Source organism: Phasianus colchicus, chromosome 17 (genome assembly GCF_987193195.1).
Source record: "Phasianus colchicus chromosome 17, bPhaCol1.hap1.1, whole genome shotgun sequence".
Taxonomy (NCBI): Eukaryota; Metazoa; Chordata; class Aves; order Galliformes; family Phasianidae; genus Phasianus; species Phasianus colchicus.
The window spans coordinates 7,864,412-7,885,354 of record NC_143452.1 but is presented as its reverse complement, the minus strand read 5'-3'; the positions used below and the strand labels follow the sequence as shown (position 1 = coordinate 7,885,354).

General features: G+C 43.3%; 1 protein-coding gene across 2 annotated transcripts in view; it reads right to left on the bottom strand.

Moving 5' to 3' along the window:
• CDH4 (cadherin 4) overlaps nt 1-20,943 on the bottom strand; it is a 416,262-nt gene that overhangs the window by 24,605 nt on the left and 370,714 nt on the right. For both annotated transcript variants that reach the window (XM_090152060.1, XM_031590256.2), the window contains one exon: nt 12,069-12,206. In XM_090152060.1, the coding sequence (XP_090008186.1) occupies nt 12,069-12,206 (138 nt within the window). The remainder of the gene's footprint in view (nt 1-12,068; nt 12,207-20,943) is intronic.

The following is a 20,943-nucleotide window of genomic DNA, read 5'->3' as shown; positions in this document are numbered from 1 at the left end:
ATATGTTAAGAGTACCATCTGATACACAGCCTTTTATTTTCAAGTTTTAGACACGAATACTTTGAACATTTCATTTGCTCTCTTGTCTAACGCACCTTTGTTTCTCGCCTGCAGAATGAGCAGCAGGAAAAGGTAGCTTATACCTTTCTGCAGACTGCTTGATTGTCAGGTGCAATTAGTAATGCTATCTTTTAAAAAATGCATCGGTTTTAAAACAGCTGGAGGCACCTACAAAAGCTTCATTCTTAAAAAAAACAAAAACCAAAAAACCCCTTTATATATATATATATATGCATTTATATAATGGAACATTTTTGCACAGGTACATCAGTGTTTTACAGCAGCTGAGAGCTCTGTGCTTCCCTTTAGCTGTAGCAATACAGGTATCCCAGCCCTTGGGTTGGGGCAGATCCTGAGAGCATCACAAATTGCTATTACTTGACAAAACCATTAGGTCAGCCCAGATCAGTGTTTCAGCCCCACCAGCATGCTGTAATGACCTGCAATACTCACTGGGCTACAGAGAGGGAAAAGCTTGAGGAGGGGATGCTGGCAGTGATTCCTGTGTGTGGGCACTGTGCAGGGATGAGCTGCACCACCTGCACCGCTGTTCCCTGAGCTCTGCACTGTGTTGGCCTCAGCTGAAGGACCTGCTAATCCTTCTGCAACTGCAGGCCAAGAGGAGCAGCCAGAGCTCAGTCCCCCTGCTGCTCACAGGGAGGCATGTAGAGATGTGCACTTTTGAAGAGACATTATGGTCATTTGTATCTGCATTTTCTGCTTGTGTAAACACTATAAATAATGCAATTCTTTAAAAGCAGGTGGCATTAATTCATCTGTTGGAATGTCAGACCTCATACTTCCTTCTCTTTCTTCAAAGTCCAAAGTAGAAAATAACTGCAGTGTTTCAAACACAACCTCAAAAACATATTTTTTCCAATTTATACATAAACCAGGCTGACAAAAATGATGTGACAGCATCTGGCTCCTAAGTGAGCAAAATGGACTTCATGGGTCTGACCCTGTATTTCTTTGTGAAGAGCATATAGAAGAGAACGCTTCCATTCAGACCCTGGTAATAAAGTTTCATACTGAATGGCCTTAAGCTGGCAAATCTGGTTTAGGATTTCCTTAATAACTGCCCATTTCACATAATGAGTTCTAATTAATTTTTTTTCATGTTTTAAGGCATATAAAAGCTGCTCGTGTGCTTTTGGGATCCAATGATGAATATTTGGGGAAGAGAGAATTTTAAGAGTATGGAAACTGATTTTTTATGCAGGCCATAATCACAGAATCGAGATTTGACCCAAGATTCCCATGTAGCACCTGTCTGCATGCTGCCCAAACCTTCTCTGCACTGCAATTAAGATCTCTGTTGTTTCCAGATGAGTCTTGGAATTAGCACAATGAGGGATTCCCTTACTTTTTAATGACTACCACTGAACTCTGCTGGAAAACCCATGAGATCTGGTCAAAAAACAAGCAAGCAGAGGAAACCTGTGCGTCCAAGCTTGGGATCTGGTGGAGTCACTGCAACCTGGCAGGAGCAATAGAAATATGCATGCCTGCCTGCTCAGAGCAATTCAGAGCACAGAATGATGACTAAATTAAATGCTGTGTGATTCACAGGACTTGCCACGAGGAAGAGAGGGCAGCTGGATTTTGTTCAGTACGGAAAAGAGCACGTAGCAGAGAAAAGGAATGCAGTGAGAGATGGGAGGATATCAGGCTGAAGAAAAGAGGAAGCCTGCGTATACTTGTACACCTAGGAAGGAAAGCATTATTTCTTCCCTGCTATTTTATTGGCAATTAAAGCAAGTTCCTGCACAAGGCTGAAGAGTAAAGAGAAAAAACTCTCTGATGCACAAAAATTATGTGAAAGCTCTCAAACTTCCTCCCTGTTGTTAATTCTGTCTGCAGTCTGTGTTCTGACCCTTCCCTCTGCAGCTGGGAGGTGTTAAGGCATCCTGGGCACTTAAAAATGTCTGATAAGAGAAAACTCACAGCACTGCCAAATCCTTTGCTAAATCTCTCTCTCTCCCCTTTTTTTTCCCCAGTATGTCACTAAAGATTTCGTAACCAAAATGTGCTTAACAAAATTCCAGATATATATCCTCTTAAAATGACAACGCTTGGAAGCAACTGTTTTTAAGGCAACAGAATATTGATGAATTAAAAACCTGCCAACCCAAAGGAGCTGGCCAACTTCAGAAGGGGATTTATCTCAGTTCCTCGCAATAACGGAGTCACAAAACATTTACATTTCTCAGGCTTGCATCAGTTCCTGAGACACCGTGTACTTGTAAGGTAATGACATAATCCACTGCAAAGGGGTATTTGCTGGGACACCTGGCAGAGGTGAGACGTGCCTGCAGGGCTGTTCCAGGATGGGCACTGAGCTGTGCATCCCCATAACAGCTCTGTGCCGAGAGCAGAAGTGGGGCACTGGGATCAAACCTTCAAATACAGTACTGTGCACTGCCACAGTGCTGATGATGGGTACACACGTGCCATACTGATGCAGGTACGCTCATCCCATATCGACAGCAACGCTATGAGACAGGAGAGCACAGTGCTGCACACTACAGGTGAGCAGAGGCTTATGAGATCTGTGCTGTGATTCCTGGATTTGCTCACTGCTGTGCTGAGAGCAGGCAGTGCATGGTGTTGAGGGAGCAGCCCCCAGGTGCTGCAGGAGCTTTAATTGGCTGCGATTGCGCTCTCATACAGAGAGCAGAGGTGGCATTATTCTTGATTTTACACCAAGCAGTACATGTGTCCAATTTGAGAGAGACCAATAGAGCATTTTTTTTTTTTTAATATTCTTTTTTTTTTTTTTTTTTTGTGACAGAAAATTGAAATCTGTAATGAAACTATCGTTCCCATTTTTTAACTCACTGGTCTTTGGCAATTTAAACTCCAAGGTCTGAAAAATTCATTACCACTAACTTCCATCAAGGGTGTTCCTGAAACCAAAATTACTTAATCAACTCAATTTAGCTTCTTGTGTAGACCTAATTCAGAAAAACTTTATCTTCTTGAATTGTTATTGCAATTAATTTCCCCCCCCTTCTTTTTCTACAGCAGACGACATTTCAGTAATTAGATATTTTATAAAAATGAGTTATTCATTCAGGGTAGCTTCACTTTTATATTTGATTAATCATATTACCACCGAGGTCTGGAGTTTGTCTCGAAGGAAAGTTTAATGACCTCATTTTAATCCTTCTTTTAGCACTAGACAGGTATCAATGAAGAGAAATAAAATGATCTATTTTTCCTTCCTCCCCCCCCCCCCCCAGTCTTAAGATTACATTTGATGGCTTTTTTTCTCCCCCCTGTGTGACTGACCCATTTACAAGGAAGACTCTATCTGATTCCAATTAGATTTAGGACAGAATCAGGCTAAACAGAGCCCTGAACTACGCCTTAAGAACTAATGCTCAGTGTAATGGAGAGGAACTGGAACTGTTTCTCCAAATGGCAGTTGGTTTAAAGTACAGTAGATGATTAATTTGGTGATAATTTGAAAATGAATGTACTGAAAGGATATAAACAAAACAAAAGCCACTGTAAGTTGAGGTTTTGATTAATGGAGTCTATTAGTAAGAGAATTCTATCAAGGAAACCACATTCCTTTAATAAATGCATATATACACATACAGTGTAATGGAGTAATTCACATAACCGCAATTTATCTGGAGTAGGGATCTGGGTTTTATTGATGACTGTATTATATCAGTATCTATCTATGCTTCATCTCCACCTAAACGTGTATTTATTTTTGTGTATCTGTACATACACATCTTCATATCTCTCTCCATCCCGTAGAATACTCCAAGCAGTTGTGAAGATATTTCATCCCTCCTGCCCTATACTACACTGGTGAAACCATAGAAGAGGCTGACGCTCCTGTCAGGAGGACATGGTGAATTACTGTTTTATTTTACTCATGAAAGAGGTAATAGCACAGAGCAGAAGTTGAGCGTCTACAAGGGAGTACCATGCACGGCTTGTTTCCCACAGCATGGCACTCAAAGGGCCCTCAGGCACCTCCAGATGCTGTACTGCAAAGAACACAGACACCACCAGCCCCCTGCCCTCAGCTCCTGGCACCCCTGGACCCACTACAGGTTCTCATCCCTAGCAGTCCCAGCTTGCACACGTGCAGAAATCTGACAACGGATGAGGGATTGAAGTCCCATCAGAACAAACCACCCAGTTTCCTCAAACTACCCAAAGAACACGCACCAAACTCTAAAATCTGCACCCATCTCCTGGGCACTGATGGACAGGTTCACACTTCCACAGAGGCCCCCATCCCAAGAGCAGCTCACGACAGGAATGATCTCCATCACAGTGTAATTACCTCCCTGACTGAGGCCAACCTGCATATCCACAGCAGCAAAGTCTCCCAACATTCACATAGTGAGTTGTGGGCAAGGCTGAGATGAGATGGGAAAAAAGAACAATTTTTGTGCTGCTGCTGTCCTCCTTTTCTACTGTTACCTCTTGTCCCTACATCTGTATTCTAACTCATTGCTTATGACAATAAACAGTGGCTTTCATCAGGACCTGCGATGTAATGAGGGGCAGAAAGCCCATTTTAAAGTATAAACATTGAATTTTTATCTAGGAAAACTGAACTCATTTGTAGTTTTTAGACTTCACTGACTACATATTTAATTGAAACGCACACAGAATTAGGTAGGTGCTCATGTACCCAAATGCTGCTGGGCATATTGGATTCACTTGAATACAATAACTTATTTCAGTTAGAAGATGACAGTTCTATAACAGCCCGAGCTTTACTGCGTAGTTCAGCTGAGCTTCGTTTTGATTGGAAAATAGCAAGCAAACACAGTCACTGGGGATTTTCCATGAAAGCACAATTGATTTTTAACAGTAAATCCTGTCTGCAGAACTGCACTGAACTCCTGAGTTTGTTTTTAGCTATAAAACAATGCGGTCCTGTAAAATTTTCTCACCACACTATTAGGTCTCTCCCCTTGCCAGCTCTGACCTGCACTGTTCACCTTGATTTCTGGCTCCTGAGACAACTGCCTCTAAATTATGCCATGAGCATTTTGATGATTTTAAAGTACTGTGGCATGTAGGGTCATCTACATCCAAATGTCGCTGCAGACTTTCCGAATGGCACAGGTGTAAAGTTGGGCACCATTCAACAAGATGAATGGGCAAAGGCACTGTGTCCCTGCACGGGGATATAGGGTGTGTGGTGCCTGGGGTTGAAGTCCAGGTCTCAGAATCAGAAACACCAAGGTTGGAAAAGACCTACAAGATCATCCAGTCCAACCATCCACCCATCACCAATAGCACTCACTAAACCATAGCCCTCAACATGAAATCCAAATGTTCCTTGAACACCTTCAGGGTCAGTGACTCCACCACCTCTCTGGGCAGCCCATTCCAGTGACTGACCACATTTTCAGAAAAGTAGTATTTCCTAACATCCAGCCTAAATCTCCCCTTGGTGCAGCTTGAAGCCATTCCCTCTAGTTCTATCACCAGTTACACAAGAGAAGAGGCCGACCCCCAGCTCACTACAACCTCCCTTCAAGTAGTTATAGAGAGCAATAAGGTCTCCCCTGAGTCTCCTCTTCTTCAGACTGAACAATCCCAGATTCTTCAGCCACCCCTCACCAGCTTGGTCGCCCTTCTTTGAACCTGCTCCAGGGCCTCAAGGTCTCTTCCAGGTCTGTCTCCATGGCTTGGGTACATGTCCAGTCATCTACCCTTGTCTGCTGGTTTTCCCAGCATCAGCTGTAAGGTGTCTGTTTAGGACAGTCCTGCATTCTTCTGCCTGTGGGAAAGCACAGAAATCCCTTTCCTGCTGAATTCTCCCTTCAATGCATAAGATTAATTAGCAAAAGACCTAAGCATGAATGTAGAAGTGATTTCTCATACCGCTCATGTCCTGAATACTTCCTGGTGCATCTGGCTATAAATGTGCTTAGGAAACCCCAAACCACTTGCAGACTTACTTGGCTTCCTGTTTTGGTTTCCTGTGGCCATTAAAGATAATTTCTCCAAATTAGGCCTATTTACATTTTTGCATCATAGTCATTTGAAAATCAGTATTTTTCAGCTGGAATGAAAAGCTGAGGGTTTTCTCTGGCACTTGTTACTTCTGAAATCCCTGCCAAAGGCAGAGCTCAGTGCAGGGTGCTGGACCCTGGCTAAAGCATTCGTGCAACTCTTTGCCACTTGCAAACAAGTCACCACTATTTCACAGCTCAAGTCAGCAATGTCTGCTGGACAGTGGACAGTGTTGCTCTTTCACTGATTGATGCATGGCTGTATTTTGATTTCAGTGTGAACACGAGCACAAATGCACATAAAGGAAGGAACAGAAGCTTGCACTTGTTTGCTTATCTGGAATTTTGGAAAGCTCGCAGAGCAGGACTCTTGTTCAAGACATCTGGAGACTACATACAGCTCTGGTCAAAAGAAAGAAATCTGAGCAGAGCCTGGCACACAGCAGGCACTGAGATAACCACTGGAATGGAAAGTTGTAGTGCAGAAAGGGGCTGGAGGTTGGCTGGTTTAGCTTCACAAAAACGTGTATCAGGGCAGAGATAAGAGAAAATGGAGTGGAAACATCAAGATGGGAGAAGGAAGAACTATTTATGGTGAAGCACACCTGCAATGCACTGAGAACCTGCTTCAAATTTCAAATCACTTTCCAGAGTGAGTTCTTAGCATTTTCCACAGAGCTCCAAGGAGCCAAAACACCTGCAGAGACAAAGGTCAGCAATTCTTGGCAGTGCAGTGCCAAAACAGAACTCCTTCAGCCTGGGACTCTGCCTGTGTCATTTTGCCCATGATGCTCCAAGCTCATTGCTGACCAATCCCATCCTGGGTGAGCCAGGCTCCAAAATCTGTGCTAGTAATTAAACAGCCCGGTTAAAAACTATCAAAGACTGCTTCTCCTGGTGCACTCACAAATGCTTGGTTCCTCCACTGATTAGCTAAATCCACTTTGCAAACAGATTAACCTCACCCAGCAACACATCCCCTTCTGCTAGTAGACAAGCCTCCTCTGCTCTTCTGCTTTCACAGCCAGCTCTGGCCCTTCCCAGCCCACAGGGCTCAGCACTACCCAACACTCGCTCGCTCCTAAACCTTCAGAGCTGTTCCCAACAGGAGATGAGCCCAAGAGGCAGAGGGGAAGCGGAGGCAATTCTGGAGCCGACGCTTTAAAATATGTTCCACTGGGTTCAGCCTCAGAAGAGGAGATTCTCAAAGCTGTGCCAAAGGGCAAATTTTAAAGTAGCTTTAAATAAGACCTCCTAAGGCTCAGGAGCTTAAAGAACTTGAATAGCCCAGTTTCTCCCCCCCACCCCTTTTTTTTTTTTTTTTTAAAAGAGAGGTTGATTGCCAGCCAGGTTTTCCCCAAAATCCACAAGCTCAACTAATTACAAGCACTTCAGCCCTGCAAAATAATATTTCCCTTACACGGGCCACTATAAAAAACAAGTTCTGCACAGTAGGCAAATTTAAAATAACTTTTAATTAACATTTAAGACACAGAAGTCTGATCATGCAAATTCATCTGCGTCTCCTCTCTGTGCCTGATTGTTCCTGATTGAATACGATAAAAATAGACTTTGTAAGAGTCGAGTGTAGGCATGGGTTTCTTTTACTTCTCCTCGCTTCTGACTATGCATTTCCTTAGATAAAGTGGAAACCCTCAGATGGAGATTATCGGTACAGTGGGTCAGGCTGGAAAGGGCATCCAGCTTGACAGAAGCATTAAAGGCATTCCTTCCATGAGCCAAAAAATGCCTCCACCTTGCGTAAAATCTAACCTGAGAGAATCCAGCACTGTTCTGTCTCAGCTGACGCTTAATCTTTGGAATACCAACACTAATTTCAGTGTGCCTCCTCTGTATCTGAGGTGAACATCTGCCCAGGGGCTCCGTCACAGATCTGTACTAATGTGGAAAAAATGCAACTTGCCTGCACATAGGAGATAAATATTCGAAGGGTGGCAGAGGAATTTCCACTCCATTAGAAAGTGTCAGAGAACACAACCGTGCTACAAGCAGCAGGACACTGCGTAACGGATGGCACACAGATACTGCTAGTAGCAGCTATCTCCTAACAGTTGGAGCAAGTTCCCTAGAGAAACTTCATACAAGGTCTTGATGCAATGCAAAGTCCAGCTAAAATTTCACCATGCCATGTCAGCTGACGATTAGGCAGGTGCAAACCCACCAAGAATGCCACAGGAATGAATCAGCACAGCTAATCACTCCAAATGGAAAATTTGGGCATGGTAGGTGAAACTTTTCCAAGGCATTCCAGAGCCCACAGGAGCAGGCTGGTCAGGCACGTCTCAGAGAACTCCTACTGCTGCTCTGTGGCAGAGGAAGAATTGAATCCCTCCATTTATTTTTGCAAACAGCAATGTCACACGAAGAACACAACACAAAGAGCCGGCTGCTGAAGTCCCTTAGCTAGCCAGAAGAGCATTCCCTGGCTCACGGACCTGCACTAAATCATTAAAATTGCCCAAAATAGCTGTCTATGATGTTTACAGTAACATAGGATACTCCACTCTTCTAGCACAGATCTGTTTCCCACTGAGGCAGTATCTCACGAGATATCTCCCCCGTTAGTTGCTCTCTGATGCTTCTCAGCATGGCCAAATAGCATCACAGATTGAGGATGCATTCACCCTCATAAAAACCAGAGCTGGAAAGAACTCGTGGAGGTCAGCTCATCCTTGCTGTGCCCCAGCATGTCACAGTTTGATGCTGGCAGTCCTAGGCATGCTGGCCAGAGCTGGCCGTGACTCTGCTGATGGAGCTGCTGGGCTCAGTGTTAGCAGCACATTTCAATTCAGAAATATTTCCCTCAGAGATTCTGATTTTTTTCCTCACCTTCTAACTTCATAATCCTTCATATGAGAATGCAGTCTTTCTTCTTCCCCTGATATTCTGTGGGATCTTCCCCTGGACTTTCAGCTGATGTAGTAAAGGATGTGAAAAAGACATCGATCCACTTTCACAGAAGCAAACATCCATTTTGGACTTTTATAGGTATCTTCAATTTGTACATTTAAGGATCTTCTGTGTGATCCTATTGCTCCTTTTTCACTTCTCTTCTAGCACTGCAATCACAGCCCACCTGGTTTTAAATGGCCCTTAACCAAAACACCTGGGCAGCCCATTCCCTCCTTGTGTCTGGACTTCCACCTCAGCCCCACGCTACACCCAATTACTGCCATGATCCCAATTTCCTGACCATCACAGTGGCTGTGTTTTCCTCTCCTGTCCCGTTGTTAAGTTTTACACAGCAACATTAATTCCTGCTGCTGAATACATGAGCTGTGACACCAGCATGTTGCAGAGTCCTCCCAAGCAATGTTCTTATCCAGTAATGATGAAGCCCAACCCTCCCCCCCCCCAACTCCCCAAGCTGTATGACAGGTAATTTAGGAGCACCATAAGATTGGCCTTTCTGTGCTTCAGGGCCAAATACAGTCACTCCAGTTCCTTTCAGCTGGCAACTTCCCAAGAGCAAACTGCTATTTCAGCTATTTGGTCATTTCAATACAGGAGTATTTGAAATAAGAATATAAGAATACACCATATCTCTCCAAACAGTCTCCAGTCTTAAAGGAGACCATGGGCTTCCTTACCCTGTGAGAGCTGTAGATTTCCTGGAAAGAGATGTTTGCCTTTTTTTTTAGACTTATTAAAAAGCAGATCGGACTATTTGAGGACAGTGAGGAAATTCAGCTTCACTTTAAGGAGACTGATTAGCCCAGTGCTGTCCTCTGTGCCAGTCAGGGAAAAACCATATTGTGCTTCCATACTTCCACAAAATTCATCCTGGCTATTCCTGGGATTATATCGAAGATAATCATTTCCATAAAAATAAGAAAATACTACTGTATTATTGTAAAATGTGCTCGGTTTTCAAATCTTTATCAAGCCCCTTGTGCTACTGCATAAAGCCCTTCGGTCCTTTGCAGATCTCTTTCTTCAACGATTGAAATCAGAGAAATAATCGTACACAGCAGCCATGCTAAGAGGAAGAGTAGCATCTTCTCACCCATTTAACACAACTCTATGTGCATTTCTCTTGATGAACTCCATTCCTTTTACATCTAACACACACTGAAATGTAAAACACTTGGAATTCACCTGAAAGCAGATTTCCCTTATCTTTCCTTCCACCAGTTTCAGATTTGGAAAATATTTTAAATATCCCAGTTCAGATATGGATCACAGCCTGACAGGGTGAAGCTCTGCAGAAGGCACTACAAGAGACTTCACCTCCTATTTTTCTTCTGGAGCCATGACCAGGCAACTTGGGTCATCTGGAACTTGTGCTTAAATGATGTGGCCACTAGATGTCATTCCTTTTTCACTCAAAAGAAGAGCTATTCACCTGGTAGAATAACCTCCCTGCCAAATATTAGCAAGCTTGTATGGTTGTATGAAAGTCCCATTGCCTGGGAATTGCCAAACTCTGTAAGACAGCCCCTAAAAGCCTTCCCAGGGAAAACAATCCCATGCTGGCACGAGAAAGGAACACGTGGCCTAAGCTTTGCAGCACATTTTTGTGGCTCCCCACAACCATATGTATCATATGTAGGGAGATATTTAATGACAGCTTTACACTACAAAGCTCAGTGTGTTCACTACGACAGATAGGAAGCACATGTGTTGTTGTAAAACCCAAGCTCTACCGGCTGGAACAGCAACACAGGCTGCAGGCTGGCAGCCCGTTTCTGACTCAGGAGAAACCTAGTGCTGCCCTTCTTCTGAGAATCCACAACACAGTCACTTCCCCTGTCTGGGAGATGAGCACGCTGTACCCAAGAGCTCAGGGTTCAGAATCACAGAATTGTAGGGGCTGGGAGGGACCACTGAGGTCCCTGTGGTGAGATGAAGGCAGGATCCCAACGCCAGCATGAAGTCCAACTGGACCCATGGTGGCATCAATTGGGATTTGCACGACTCCCTGGAGCTCTGCTGCATATTCACAGTCTGTAAGGGTGTAACTAAGGAGAAACTCCAGCACTACATGAATAAATATTTGCATATCCTGTAAGGCGGAATGAAAATTCAGAATAATATAAATAATAAACACATTCCTCAAAGAACATTCAGTGACATGAGCACAATGCAGTTTTGACTTTCTGTATTCTCACTGATCTGGTATCAGTTCTAGACAAATCATTTGCTCCTCCTGGTTTACAACGATATGAATATAGACAGTGGCTACACAGTGTTTTCTCATTTATTACCACGTAGATCTCTATACTCCTTTGTGGTTATTATGCATGTTTTGGTTCTTCTACCTCTATGGATTATGCAGGCCGGAAAGAACAAGACCACATTATGTCTCCTTCTGTCTTTTCAATTTTATCTTAATCAGCTCTAATTTGTCATTTGCAATCTCTCTATTTTTCCTCTTTCTCCCGAGTAATGAAGACTTGGAACACATGAGAACGGAACAGAGAAATACTGTACTAATAGAAGTAGCATCTTAAACTGATTAAAAGCAGATGTAGTGAAGTATGTCTACACACTTACTGCCGGCGCACACAAATACATCTGTTAAAGCTATCAGTGTAATACAAATTTCCTGGATAACTGTTACCATTTAGAGTATTTACTACTTCTTTGAAATCATATCCAGGCTACAAAACCCAAAATATCTGTTACTGCGCCGGATCTCACTCATAAGTAATAATAACTCTGAGATGTCTCCAGCTGATTGCTGTGAAACAACTGTATCCTCTTTGGGGCAATCAGACATCATCTGTTTGCCACATTATTTCAGCTCCTTTAATACCTCACTAAAATTGGTCGCCAAATAGTTTTGCTACCTCACAGATCATGTTATTTTCCTTTTCCCATCTTTTGCCTTCCCCCCCCAACTCCCTTATAAGTCTTTGTTCCACGGATTGGTCAAGTTTGTCCTATCTGCCAAACCAGCAAGGAGAGCCGACTGGCACAAACATTCCCGAATCACAACCATGCTGTGTCTGGGCACTGCTGTGCTGATGTATTGCTACTTACAGTGCTGGTCGTGAATTCAGGGGGGTTGTCATTCACATCTGTCACCGTAATGATTGCAGTCGCCGTGTTTGAGAGACCGTAGTTAAGATTTCCTTCCATATCTGTGGCTTGAACGATGACTATATACTGCTGAACTTTCTGGAGAGAAAAAAAAAACAAACAGAAGAAAATAAAAAAAGGCATCCTGTAAAACGTCTCAGTTTATTTTCCATACATAAGTTCAATCTTAAGGCTGACTACTAAGTTAGATAGGCTTAAAATGCTAGTAAGAAAACATAAAATTTTCCATTGCCTTTCTGAAGCAATTTTCGCATATATTGGTGGCTATCACCTGCATTATAGGAAAATAAAAGATCTTATAGGCAGAAATCCTTGGCTTAGACAGACATTTTTGTTAATTTTTAAATGTTTTCAGCAACATCAGTTTGTGTCTTCTGAAAATGAGTAGAAATTTGGCTGACGTTTTTTTTCCTCATCAAAAAAGTCACCGAACACATTAATAATCCCCAAACTGACGGCAGCATTGCCTCATGGCACTCCAACTGGTTCTGCTCACACAGTTCAATGCCTTTTGACACTTAAAATATCTTCCCTGTTTCAATTTGTAACAAAATCTTCATTAAAAATTCTCAATTACTTTGAAGAATGAAAAAATCTTGCAGAGCAAACCATCTTGCCAAACTACCTACATCACGTTCAGGGCATATAGAACACTATATCATAGAATCATCAGGGTTGGAACAGACTTTCAAGATCACCCAGTCCAACCATCAGCCTGACCAACTGTAATACTATAACGGGATGCTGACAGCAGGGTGGCAAGGTCTTTAGTTACAGCAAATGAAAATGAGACCAAATACAGCAGCAACAGGTGCAGAAACAAAGGAAAAGAGCTGCTAACCTTTGAAAAGCCTCAGGTAGGCAGGGATTTCCAGTAAGAGAAGCTCTTACATCCACCACCAGCCCTTAAGTGAGGTCTGGGAAGGATCCTGGCTCCAGCCCTTTTGGTCACTCATGTGCATTGCATGCAGCTGAGCTCCCGTGGTTTGGCCCTGCCTTCTCACCAGGTGCTCCATCACTGTTTCAGGCTGTGACTTAGCATTTCCACTACACGAACTGAGTCCCACCACGATGACCCTCAATGCCACATCTCTTAAATACTTCCAGAGATGGGGAATACACCTCCTGTTCCCATGTGAGCTGGGACATGGGGACCAAGTGATTCTGGCAGAGCAATGGAGAGCCCAAAGAGTGAGGATATGGAATCACAGTGTTACGCTGGAAAAGCTTTGTGCAAAGCCAAGTGGAGGGTCTCTAATGGAAGGAGAGAGCTGCCCAGAGTGGCTGCGTGCTGGATGGCTGCCTGCTGCTGGAGTCTGGCTCTGCTACTCGAGGGCTGCCCTTTTCCTTGCTGTGCAACAGCTTGTGCAAAATGTCAGATGCTCTTTGAAGTTTCACATGGTGAAAATTAGGACTGTTAGGTCTGCTTACTCCTGTACCAACGTTCTTGAGCTGCCGTAACTGCTTTAATTCTGTATTTCTTCTGAGCTACTAAAATAACAGAAATCTGAATTCTAGCTTTATCTTGATTCCAGCACTTTTAATTGACAGATATTAATCTGCTAAATTGACAAGACATCACACATAAGAATTCATCAGCACCTTACAACTGGAATATTTTATGGAAATGGACTTTCATTATTTTCTGCTACCCGTAATAAAACATGAAGGAGAAACTCTAGCCCTTGTTTTTTCCTCATGCAAACGTTGCCATTCATTACTCCACTTGTAAAGCACTGGTAACTGTAAGGCTGAAAAGCTCTACGAATGAATCTGTCTTACTAACCTCAGATTTACAATCAAGCTTTTTTATTTAATTAACTGCTGTTCAGTAGTATTGCAGCACAGCGTTAATAAAATATCCAGAACAAATTCAGAATGCCACATTAAAGAAACCTAAAAGAGAGATTGCATTGACCAAGAGAATACAGAGCCAAAAATGAAAACGCCCAGAACTGAATAAGGTACGTATGCAGCAGCCCCAAGAGCTGGCTCATATGGATGGGAAGAAGGAAAGAAAGCACTGGATGGGTGCTCTGTCCCAGGGCTGGTGGCAGCTGCAGAGGTGGGGACGCAGCCAGAGGCCAACTGCTGCAAGCTTCGCCAAAGCTGTGCTCGTTTCCATCAGCTGAAGACACGACAATTGTGTTTGGAGCAGAAGAGTGATCTGACCTGAAGAAAGATGTTGGCTGGCATGTGAAGTTGTGTCAAACATGAAAATTTGTAACTGAAAGTAGGCTGAGATTTGTCAGCCCTTTAGGCGCTCAGCTGCCATCCATACCCATTTTCATCCGAATGCCTCTGGTGTGGGCAGATAAGGGTGGCACACTCAAACACCTAGTTTAAATTTATAACTAATTCAATCTTCAGTGAGATTGGTCCCAGCAGATAAGAAATTACTGATTTTTTTGTTTTTGTTTTTCTGTAGCTAACCTTTTTGCTTTTGTGCATTAAGCTGATTTTATTGAACTATTCAATCAATTTCAATTTCAACATGCCTTTCCAATTTGTCACCGCATCTCCAGGGGCATCTCAGTTTGTTGTCCTACTGTTAGTATTATTGTTGCAACTATTAAAAAAATAGGCAGTCTCATGCCCCCTAGCATATGAGACATTTTCTTGATGGGGTTTTGATCACACAGAATAATTCTGATCTTCTCTTCCTTCGCAGAAGTGACATTTTAAATAGAACAGGATAAAAAATACAGCATGGAGGTTTCATCAAATGGCCTTAACCCAGAGAATTGAAATAGTTTCTGTATCCTTGCTCTGATGGTGATGCTGTGGAACCAAAGATATGAGCATCTGCCCTCAAGGGGTAGGCTAAAAACCCAGCCCACTGAAGTCACTGGAAGGCCCAGTGGCTGGTATTTTTAATAAATCTAGCAAATCTTCATGCTAGAGGAAAGTAAATGTGCTACTTCTACATAAATCAGGGAAAAAAAATAGCTGATCGTGATAAGTGCGGAGCTTTTAGTCTGACCTAAAAACTAAGAAGAGCTTTTGAAGGAAAAAATTATGAAGGAAAGAATAATTTAAGCAATTGCAGCAGATCTAATCTGTCTGCTCTCCTGTCAATCATCTGATACAGTGCTACAAAGAAATATATCAGCTAAATTTCAGAGGTTGGGAATCAGTTGGTCAAGTGGTTAAGGTTGTTAAAGGGCTTGGTTAAAAAGTCAGGAGTGCCTTGTACATGGAGAGGGAACAGAGGATCAAATAACAGAAACAAGAAGAGATTTAACAGTACAAAACAGAACAGAATGCAGCAAGGAACCAAAACTCTGTGGTTGAGGGGACATGAGCATGGAGGATGGGCCCATGTCCTCACCCCTCATTGTGCAAAAAAGACAAATGTCATCGACATGTGCATTGTGTGCAGTGTAGACCTTGCAGATCCAGCAATATTCACTCCTTGGGCCAAGCTCTGCAGGCTCATCTGGATGCTGTGCATAATTCAGGTCACTTGTATGAGCAGCCCAGACCCGACCAGGTGCTGGGAGTGAAGAGCCCATCACCAGAGAAGAGCCCAGAAGAGCCTGGCTTGTTTGGTCTAGCAAATGAAGGCTGCTAGCAGATATGATTGCTGTCTATAAATACCTCAGGAGGATAAACACTGGGAAGGCTAAAGAGCAATTTAAACTAAAGGACAATGTTGACACAAGAACAAATGGGTATAAGCTGGCCATGAATAAATTTAGGCTGGAAATTAGTAGGCCCTTCACCTCTAAAGCTGTGGGATGCTGGAGCAACTGTCTAACACAAGGTCTGGGGAGAAAAAATGTTCAAAAGAGTATATCAAATCAGGAGTAGAGCCTTTTGGGTCTGGGTAGAAATTACGACAAATTGAGCAAAGCAGAAACTGGTTCTTTCTGTATTCTCTATGTTCAAACAAGTTTTGAAGATAAAAAAGCCCACCAAACCCCACCCTTTTCACAAGGTTTTTGTCTGATGATGGTCTCACTGGTCTGTATCACCAAACCAGCACTTACACAGGCATGGAGAAAGGAAGAGATGCCCCCTCCAAGCGCAGCTTTGCTCTGGCTCTGCCCATTGGGGTGCCAGACAGCCCCACAGATGCTGCCTCACACCCCGGGCACACACAGAGACAGGCTTTGAACAAATCATATTCAAAGAAAAAACGTGTTTTTAAATGAAATCGTAGCAAGGAAGTGCTATCTGTGAACCCAACTTTCACATGTGCGTGCCCAGTAATTTTAGGAATATGGCTGCTCCTGGATTACTCATGCAATTAATATAAATCATACACGTGCTGGGTAACTGTAGATGCCAGAGTCCAAAAATGTGGTAATTATGTGATTAAATTAATCTTCATTACGGACAAAGGGTTTGCAAAATTAGGACCTGCATTTTCAAAGCTCTGTACAAATATTGTCCAATTAATTACCACTTCCTGGGAAATGTATGACTCACTAAATTTAGCATCCTGTCTAAAGCAAGTAAGGTTACCAGGATGTTACAGTGGGATTTACTGAGAAGGAATCTATTAATGAAGAAGACAGAAAATCTGAAGTTGGAAAAAAAGTCCTATTTCCTCTCATGGCTATCCTTACCTGTTCTTTGTACACTTTTCCATCTCCCCTGCCTTTTGCAATGCCAATGAGAGGAACATGTGATATTCCTCTGGCTTCCTTTCTAAATCATTTCTTCATGTGCTGGTGAAATTTTGATGCTCACTTCTTTGGTATACGACAGTAGCTCGTGAACACAGTAATAAATACTGCACCACAGCTGGGAAAATCGATTTGAAAAGAAATACCCCAGACAGTCACATGGCTTCAGCAGAAGTGCTTTATCCAAAAAGATCGAATGAGCCATCATTTAAACAAAGCTCACAGGCAGAACCTCGAAAGTATCTGCAATGCTCCTTATGGTTAAATATAAAGACAGATTTCCAGAAGTAGCCCCTATGCTGGGGGCTCAGAGAAGGCAGCTCTGCTGACAATGTCTGCAGTTCCATCTTGGTGTCCAGTTCGAGCCAAGCCTTTGATGGAGCTTGACCTTTTCTTTTCCCACATACAGCATAGCACTGTGGCAGGTATGCAGCACCCTCAGCAGGCTTCAGAACCCACAAGTCTTAATACACAATCTGAGCTAAAAGGATGCATTTTGCTTCATCCCAACATCTCTATACAGGTACAGCCACCCTCAGAAGTGTTCCACGCTACCAGGACAGGGGCAGAGGATCCCACTTCTAAAATGGGCCACTTGATGTTGCACAACCACAAGTAGACAGGTTTATCTTCTCCATTTGCTTTTCTTCCCAGCATGGCACAGCACTCTCCTACCACAAGCATCTGGGCTTCATGGTCTATGAGCTGACAGCAAGCTGGGATGGTCCTTGGTCTAACTCTACTGATGTCAAAGCTTACTCTCCTGGAAATGGTGGTGTGCTAATTCAGCTGTTTCCTCCCTAAAAAAGGTATCGATGAGAAACATCCTGCCTTCTGACATGCAGGTCAAGACAAAGGACAAAGGTCCAGAGGCCACAAGCTCACCTCTGGATTTTCACTTGGCATGGCACATATAGTGACAAGTGACCTTCAACAAGCAGCTTTCAGCCAACAGCGTGATTAGCATCTGAGAGTTTAAGTTTTCTTTAAGGAATTTCCTCTCAGCACCTGGGCCTCATAACCTGTGGGATCTCACACCTTCACTACTCCTTGCTTCCTCTCTTCTCTACTGCACTTTAAGACAGTATTTTAATATCACAGAATCATGGACTCATTACAGTTGGAAAAGACCACTAAGATCCCCAAGTCCAAACCCAACCAATCCTGCTGTGTCCACATCCCTCAGTGCCACATCTCCACGGCTCTGGAACACCCCCAGAGATGGTGACCCCCCCCCACCTCCTGGGCAGCAGTGCCACTGCATCACTGCTCTTTCTGACAAGAAATATGCAGTTTGCAGGTTTGTTTAACTCGCACAAAACCAGCAGTCACACAACCAATCCCTTCAGCTTGGCCCAGGGTGAGCGCTGAGTTTTAAGTGCAAATGTGCCCTGTTCCAGCTCAGCAGCTATTTTCTTTTCCATGTGGCTGCTTCAGAAAGCAAAACAACACCTGGCAGTGCGTACAGCAGCCAGCAATAGCTACCCCTTCACTTTCATAAAAAAGCAGAAGAAGCGTTTAGGTTACTTGAAAAAAGTACTATCACAGCGACTTTATAAAATCACAGAGAGCTGGAAGACCCTCCGGGAGTTTGCTCTGCTTGGCTTCCCAGCAGCGTCAGACCAAGCAGTGCAGCTCCTGCTGCTCCTGGCCGCTCTTTTTTGTGCTCCTCAGGCAGTGGGAAGTGAGAGCAAAACCCCTCCCTAAGCACTCCTCAGCTACAGCACTGCCCTGCCTCCTGCATCCGTAGCCCTGGGCCAGGAGAGATGTGATGTGGATGGAATTGCTCACCTCTGCTGTGTTACTGTGGGAGCAGTGATCCTGCTGAAGAGCCAGCTCCAGGAGTGCTGTTATCGAGTGAGAATCTCATCTCTGAAAGCGACCTGCTAGTTGTCAGGGATACCAAGATAAGCTTGGAAATATCAACTCCAAACACGTAAAAGCACCAAAACAACAAGGAACTGCAGCGGGGGACATCCACATAACTGAAATGGTAACACAGAGTCGTGGTCCCGGTGGACCATTTTCCTTATTTTCTTAATGTTTTGTGCTAGCAATACTGTGCATGGGAAATGCACAGTACTAAGCAAGAACAGAGATAGTTTTGAGTGTGACTCATCTGAGTTATACTTCACTTGTTTTAATTGTTATTTCTGACTGATGTTTCTTTCTGGTGGACTGGACACTGAGCCTGCGATCTCAAGGCTTTGGAAAACACCCAGACTGAAACCTCACGTGTTCCACCTAATGTGGAACACATTAAGAACAGCAACGCAGCCACTCCTGGCCAAGGAGAGGGACCTACTGGAAACTGCATCCACCAAAATGTCAACAGACCCAGATGCACCGTGCACGGGGTTTGCCATGCTCTGACCCAAGCTGGTCCACCCTTAAGGCAATGGCATGTTCTCAGGTACACTGCATCCCAGGTTAGTACAAACGCAGGCTCTGTTTAACCCCACACTAACTCTAGATTTGGAGTTGCAAAAGGTGAGGATGACAAGAGGTCACAAGCCTTTTGTCTGATATTTGGCCACAGCAGAATGTCAGAACCTTAGCCAGGAAAACCACACCCCACCCAATTCTTTTATCCTATATGAAAGACTGCTTTAAAATCAATCTAATTCCTTGGAGTTCACTCAAAATCTAAACCGTACCACTATTCTGAAGACTGTGACATTATTTTCCAGTTTTGGAAGGTTTTATAATATGGACGTAACATTTGTTGGGATTATTTCCTTTTTTTTCACTCAGCCTTGGAAAATTAGACACCAAGCCTGGAGCAAATAGAAAATAGGGACTGCGCTGTTTTCAGAAGATAAGTATGAGAACAACAATAACAGCAGAAGAAGTACCCACTGTTCTGTCTTGAAATGTTTTATTTACTGATGTTGCCACTGATGGACCTAATCTGTTTCCATGCCTCAAGCAATTCCATAAAGGCACTCGGGCTGAGTCTATTGAAGCTATTCAGGCACTACAGACTTACCTGAAAATTATTATCAGAATTATTACCAAAATTGTTATCAGAAAACCCACTGTAAGAATATCTGTAGTCCTTGGATAGTATTGAATTTTTTGAATAGGAAGACTGTGAGTAAATGAGCTTCTCATATGGTTCTTATTTAATGCGTAAATTAGAATCACACAATCATTAGAAATGGGTTATATCTCACTCTTCAGTGATCAAAACTACAGATCAGACACAAGACCACAAGGAAGCAGGAGAAGAATAAGGAAAATAAATTACATGCTGCTGATTGTCGGCACTGATAGCCATGCAAGAGGGTGACAGTGAGCTGATATGAGCTACAAATAAATTTCATTAAGAAAAGAAGGAGAGATGACAAATATCTTGGATAATGCATTTTGATTATGACTACCGCCACTGAGTTGGTGCCAAAAAAGAGGTGGGCTGTGATTAAGGCTGCGGGCTGCAGCATGGGTTTCTTTTGCATTTTCCCAAACACTCCCCCAGCGACCTTTAGTGGGTCATTTAATTTTTCTGTGCCTCCAAGAAATTGAAAATAACACTTCAAAATGAAATGAAAACACTTTCTTATCTCATAGTGATATCGTGAGAATAAAATCCTTCCGTTTGCAGGAGCAGTTGGGCTGTGTGAGGAGGAGAGATGCAGAAGGACCCATCTCAGAGCTCTTCTGCTGCAGGAAAGTGTCCATGCACCACTGCAGGAGCGTTCCTTTGGACTTCAGCATCAACAAGAAGCAACTCAGACAATGCTTTCAATTCACGTCAATGTTTTGCAGGCTTTGTGCCCCACAGATGTCAGGTCATCTTGCAAAGCACTTAAAAGGAGACCTGAGGAATAAACCTTCCATCTTTTGGCTGAGGCAATTTCTGTAAAACCATGAAATTACGTCCAGCTTCTCTTGGACAGGAAGAGACAAGCAATAGTTCAATGTCTAGGTGGTCACAGAGTGACTGTCACTGCTGAGAGGTGCCCTTTGGAAAATCTGCCAGCATTAAATTGATGCTGCTTGTGGTTTGTGTCTGCCACTTTTTGACAAAAGGAGCGAGAGTTGAGAGAGGGGAAAAAAACCTAAAAACCCGGGCAGAGCACAGGGACGGGAAAGCAAGTAACAATCCAAGGGAATTCTTTGGACTTGCACAAAACCAAGTCCTTCCTATACTGCATATCATCTTGGTGGTTACCCAAAGG